The sequence below is a fragment of the Triticum urartu genome, chromosome 5 (assembly GCF_003073215.2).
Source record: "Triticum urartu cultivar G1812 chromosome 5, Tu2.1, whole genome shotgun sequence".
In the NCBI taxonomy this organism is placed as follows: domain Eukaryota; kingdom Viridiplantae; phylum Streptophyta; class Magnoliopsida; order Poales; family Poaceae; genus Triticum; species Triticum urartu.
Genome location: NC_053026.1, coordinates 572,899,146 through 572,905,044, shown reverse-complemented (window position 1 = coordinate 572,905,044; position 5,899 = coordinate 572,899,146). Strand labels below are relative to the sequence as shown.

Below are 5,899 nucleotides of genomic sequence, written 5' to 3'. Positions count from 1 at the left end.
TCACCAAATGCTCCCCTGCTGACTAACAGCCGAATCAAGCAAGGCACAGGTTCAGGGCAAGCACTCGCCTTCCTACTCATGTTTTCAGTATTTCTCACACCCCACAACGACAGGTGATGTGCTTGTTTATTTTTCTCATTTGAAGCTTTGGCGACAAGCTCGGCGCTACTGCGATATGCAGGGCGTCGCTGCCAGGCAAAAGTGACAAATCTAACCTATGAACAAAACTATTTCACAAACTGAACTATGTTGGAAAAAAATTCACCCAACTGACCTTTTTGTGTAGCGCCCGACATGTAGGCGTCACACTACATTGTGCAACGTCTAGCTCTCAGGCATCACACGCCTCTCCAGTGTCGCACCCCAAACTGCCTGAAAAATGTTAACTTAATGTGCAACGCCTGAGAGCTAGGCGCTACACTAGTGCCTGGTATATTTAAGTCTTTCACCCAACGTTACAGTGTGGACACACTATAAACAGGGCAAGCCTATGCATGCATGGCACGGTGTGGACCCGGCGCAAAACTTTTGTCGACTTACCATGCTCATATATAATATACTTGTACCACTTTTCTCATGCATGCATGTATGAAAGCACATGCCCATCGAGACGTGCCGCGTGTCGTACCTTCGCCTGACTTTGTGCATGGATTTGCATTTCACATGCTGCGTAACGCCTACACACTAGGCGCTACACTATACAATGTAGCGCCTAACTCTCAGGCGTTGCATATTGACTTAACATTTTTCAGGTAGTCTGAGGTACGATACTGGCTAGACGTGTGACGCCTGAGAACTAGGCGTTGCATAGTATAGTATGACGTTTAGATATCGGGCGCTACATAAAAAGATTAGTTGGATGAAAAAATCTCAATACAGTTCAGTTTGTAAAATAGTTTCATTCATAGGTTAAATTTGTCATTTTTGCCCGCTGCCAGGCTCTGAGCAAGGAGCATGTGCCTTTCGGCACGGTAGCTCACGCCAAACTCCACAATGGATCATCAAATCGTCTGCAAAATCTGGATCGTAACAGTTCGGACATTTGGTCATCATAATTCTTCAGACAACTTTAGAAGTTCAAGATCGAACAAATCAAAACCAAATTAAAAAGGTTTGAGGGAGTTTGGACGTCCGTCACCTCGAACTTCGACATCCCGGCCAAACAAAATACCCTGCCCAGGGCCCTTTTTACCCACACGCTCCCCTGCAACATGGAAGTGATTCATGATCGCGAGGTCACTACAATGACCATTTCATTTGTTTTGCTCAATGTTCGTCTGACGATGATGCCCGACGACATGTCATCGTCGTGAATCCGAAGGAACAGGCAAGTCTACTCGTCGGGATGGTCCATTTAATCCTAAGCCCCATGAAACAAAAATGTTGTCAGCTCGGATCATCAGCAGCCAACTAAACATGCCATGGCAACTCTTCGCATCAGCAGCCAACTAAACATACCATGGCAACTCTGCTCATCAGCAGCCAACTACCCCGGTAAACATGCCACAGCAAGCAAAACAAGAAGGCAAATAATTTCCCTGGACGACCCGGTATCGTTCAGTAAAGTAGTTATATCATATACTAGCACCAAAAGGGTAAGAACCCTAACATGGAAAACTTGAGAACAACCAGAAACGAATTCTTCTGCTGACTGACAATCACAAACATCGTGCCTGCCTACTGCTGTGCGCACTGCACCCGCTGGCCGCCGCCGCCGGGCATGTCCTCATCCTCGTCGTAGGCCTCCTGTGCCTGCTGCTGTTGCCGCCTCCGCATCTCCTCCTCAATGTCGATGTCATAGGCCATCGTCTCCTCGCACTCGTCCAGCTCCATGTCCGTGTACTGCGACGCCGGCTTGGGCGGGAGGACAGTCTCGAGCGCCTTGCACTGGTCCAGGCTCAGCGAGTCAGGGAAATCCACCGTGAAGTGGATGTACAGCTTGCCCTTCATGAACGGCCTCTGGTACATGGGCATGCCCTCATCGTTGATCGCCTTGAATGAATCTGTAGAAACATTTGGATAGATGATGAGCATCAGTTGAATACCTATCTGAGCCAAATCAGATGATCATTCCAGGTTGAATTCATCAACACTTACCAGGCTTGACCACTTCGCCAGGGTTGGACTTGATGAGCAGCTGCCTGCCGTCCAAATGAGCCAGGACATACTGGAAGCCACACAGGGCCTCAGTCAGGGTCAGGGTGTGCTCGTAGAAGAGGTCATCACCCTTCCGCTTGAATTTGGGGTGCTCCTTCTGCTGGAGGACGAAGATTATGTCTCCAGTAACGGTATCAGGCTGCATGACACAAGCAGACAGATCAGGCAAGGTAACAGGCACAACACATACAGAAAAACATAGTACTCATACTGAAGTTCGACGCATACCGCTTCATCCGCCTCGCCGGGGAAGGTGATCTTCTGTCCATGCTGCATTCCCTTCTCAACCACCACCTCCAGGACTTTCTTCTCATGCACCACCTTCTCACCTTTGCACTGCCCACAGCGATCCTTATCGCTGATGGTCTCCCCACTTCCCCTGCACTCGTTGCAAGGCTGCTGCATTTGCTGAATCATTCCTGGTCCCAGCTGCCTTATCTGCACCTTGTAACCAGCACCTTGGCAGCCGGCACACTTCATGGAAGCCCCAGACTTTGAACCCTTGCTGCAGGACAAACGAGCACAATTAAAATTCAGAACTTCATGAGCCGGTAAATTCGAGGTTACACGCACAAGGGTTAAAACAACTTACCCATTGCACTTGGAGCAGAGCACATTGCGGGCAAGAGAGAGCTTCTTTGATGTTCCATTGTACAACTCCTCAAGGCTAACCTTGAGAGGATGAACCACATCCTCACCCCTGCGCTGCCTCCTGCCCCTACTGCTCCCGCCACCTGTAGGACAATGCAATGGTTAAGTCAGATCAAAATACAGGCAGACCACAATGGCAACCAGAATGGTTAAGTTGGTCACATAAGATTTACCTCCGAAGGGGTTGCCGCCACCACCAAAGAATGACTGGAAGATGTCGAAAGGATCATGCATTCCTCCACCTCCCATTCCCTCCTTGAGGGCATCCTCACCATACTGGTCATAAATTTCTCTCTTCTCAGGATCACTCAGGACCTCATAAGCCTGAGCTAGCTCCTTGAACTGCAATATGACAAATCGTTAATAAGCCAGCTCAACCAGAAAACAACATCTGACGCAAACAGGTTATAACCAGGCAAGGCATCAGTACCCACTACCCAGCAAAGCTTGACTGACCCAAGCACCAGTACACAGCTTTAGTTTAGCTAGGTTGATACTCCCTCCGTTACATAGCCTATATTTGGAATCTCTAAAAGGTCTTATATTTAGAAACGGAGGGAGCACATGTCAATAGGAATTAAATAAGTTACTCACTCCATTCCATAATATAAAAGTGTTTCGTATACTACACTAATGTGTTTTTTACACTATACTATCTCAAAAACGATCTTATATTATGGGATGGAGGGAGTATGTGCCTAGTAAAACATTGCATAATGTCTCAACAAATGCATTGGTCATTCTATTTTTAATCATCGTCAACTATTGAATTGCTCACTGACAGTTGCGAACAGTAGGCAATTTAACATACACACGGATTACTCCTACATCATCATCAATTCAACAAAACCTACCTGCATATGCTACAAGCTTCTCATGAATTGCTCAATTAACATCTAAAATCATACGTTATGCTAATTTCAGGTATGTGAACAATTACAGAAACGCATGTATAACAGTATAAGGACGATTTCAAGGATTCCTTGCCGAATGTTAAATCAACTAAATGTTCGTTTTAAAGCCGACCGCAATCATCACCACGCATAATTCTTCCCCCGCCCAAACCTACCTATCAAACACACATCCACGAATTCCCGTCGAATTCTACATCCCCGCGGCCCCGGGCCAGATCCGCCTGCCGTACCAAATCTACCAGCCTAGTAATCCCTATCGGGAAAAGATCGGTAGTAGAGGGATGAGAGATCCGGCGGGCGCTCACCTTCTCGGGGTCGCCGCCCTTGTCGGGGTGGTTCTTGATGGCGGCCTTGCGGTAGGCCTTCTTGAGGTCGTCCTGGGAGGCGTCCTTGGGCACGCCCAAGATCTCGTAATAGCGCGTGCTGTCGCTCTTCTTCGGCGGCCCGCGCCCGAACATCGCGCAGAAAATCCCAAGCTCCGCGGAGAGGACGAAGACGAAACCCTAGCTGGTTGATCCGGTGGAAGCGAGGTCGCCGGTCGGGATCGGTTTGTGAGGAGAGGTGGGGGAGGGGGGGCGGTCCTAGTTATAGCGGAGCGCGGGACGGGTGGTCTGGAGTGAACGCTCTCGAAGATGCGGGAGGACGGGGGAGAGGCGGGCGCGGGCCGTCGGATCCGGATCGGGCGGTGGTTGGAGGGGAGGGCCGAGCTTCCAGATGCTTCCGGGTTGTTCTGGCGAAAGGACCGGGAGGGCTGGGGCGACGCGGGTTCGGGGAAGGGGAGCGCGTGGTTGAGTTTGACTCCGGTAAAGAGGACCGACCTGGGTACTGTCACGGTGCGGACGCCGTGTGGATGCGGGTCCGGTACGGCTACGGTGGAACCCGATAGGGAGATCCTCGCTCCAAAGATCCGGTAAACATCGATTCGACAAGGAAGTACCCGTATGTTATAGCAATCGCGCTTAGATCACAAATGAAAGATGGGTATTGAAAATCTTAAAAATCCATAGGTTCCCAATTTTAAAAGAACTGCATCCAAGATAGCGGATCCAGCCGTAGGTGCCTCTATATGGGCTTCGGGTAACCAAATATGACGGTGCCTCAATATGGGCTTCCGGTAACCAAATATGACCACATTGACGGCAAAAGAGGTGAAAAAAGCAATCCATAGAAAAATTTGACGCCGCTCATTAAATTCAGTGGTTAATAAAATAGAAGGGTGCGGGTTCGGGGAAGGGGAAGGTGTGGTTTAGTTTGACTCCGGTAAGAGGACCGACCTAGCGACTTGGGTGCTATAGCGGTGTGGGCGCGGGTGCGGCTGGATCTTATTTGGCGCCTTCAGTGTCTGTTTTTACTAACCGACGCACCCACCTTTTGTGCGAACCAACTTGTGGTTGGATGGTTGGAGGGACTGTGGTATCTCTAGCCCACCAAGGTTCAAATCTTGATGCTCACATTTATTTCTGAATTTATTTCAGAATTTCCGGCGATGCACATTCAGTGGGAGTAAATCTTAAGATGATATGCCAACTCAGTCTTTCGGAGGTGCTGTAGAGTGTGCGTGTATGCGTTCATAGAGATGAGTGTATGTGCGTGTATATGAGCGCCTGTGTCTGCCAATGTTCAAAAAAGACGCACCCACCTTTCATGTTGGGCTCGATCCATTTACTTTTTTTTCTTTCTCCTTAGCTCTGTACGCTCGCAGGGGACCTCCTATATGACGCATGAGGTGCTAGAGCATGAGGCGCTCCCCTAGCGCTGTGGCGTGCACCCCCGCGGCCCGGGAGCTGTTGGGCTGGCCCATGCGCGGGGCGGGGCGCCTCCTTTTTTTCATTTTCCTTGTTAATTTTTTTATTCTACACTAAATAATTTGGGATTCGTTTTCAAATTTTAAAACATTTTGAACTGTGAATTTTCATAAAACAGTTCTTGAATTCAAAAATGTTTGCGATTTAGAAGAATGAACATCTTTTATTTGATTGTTTTTTTAATAATGATGAACATTTTTTATATTTCATGAACAAATTTGGAATTTGATAAAAAATTGAAAATGACGAACAAATTTCGAATTTGGTGAACATTTTTTTAATCCACTGAAGAAAGTTTGAATTTGATGAACATGTTTTAGATCCTGACAAACAAAAAATAAATTCGATGAACATGTTTTGAATTAGTGAGCT

The 5,899-nt window shown here is 48.0% G+C and overlaps 1 protein-coding gene across 1 annotated transcript; it reads right to left on the bottom strand.

Annotated features, from left to right (window-relative positions):
* Nucleotides 1-1,556: 1,556 nt before the first annotated feature.
* On the bottom strand, nt 1,557-4,303 carry LOC125510854 (dnaJ protein homolog). The gene is made up of 6 exons (XM_048676128.1): nt 4,028-4,303; nt 2,982-3,150; nt 2,750-2,891; nt 2,386-2,662; nt 2,098-2,296; nt 1,557-2,003 (listed from the first exon to the last, which is right to left on the bottom strand). Exons 1-6 carry the CDS (start codon nt 4,178-4,180, stop codon nt 1,678-1,680), a joined length of 1,266 nt encoding a protein of 421 aa, XP_048532085.1. The 5' UTR covers nt 4,181-4,303; the 3' UTR covers nt 1,557-1,677.
* Nucleotides 4,304-5,899: the final 1,596 nt, after the last annotated feature.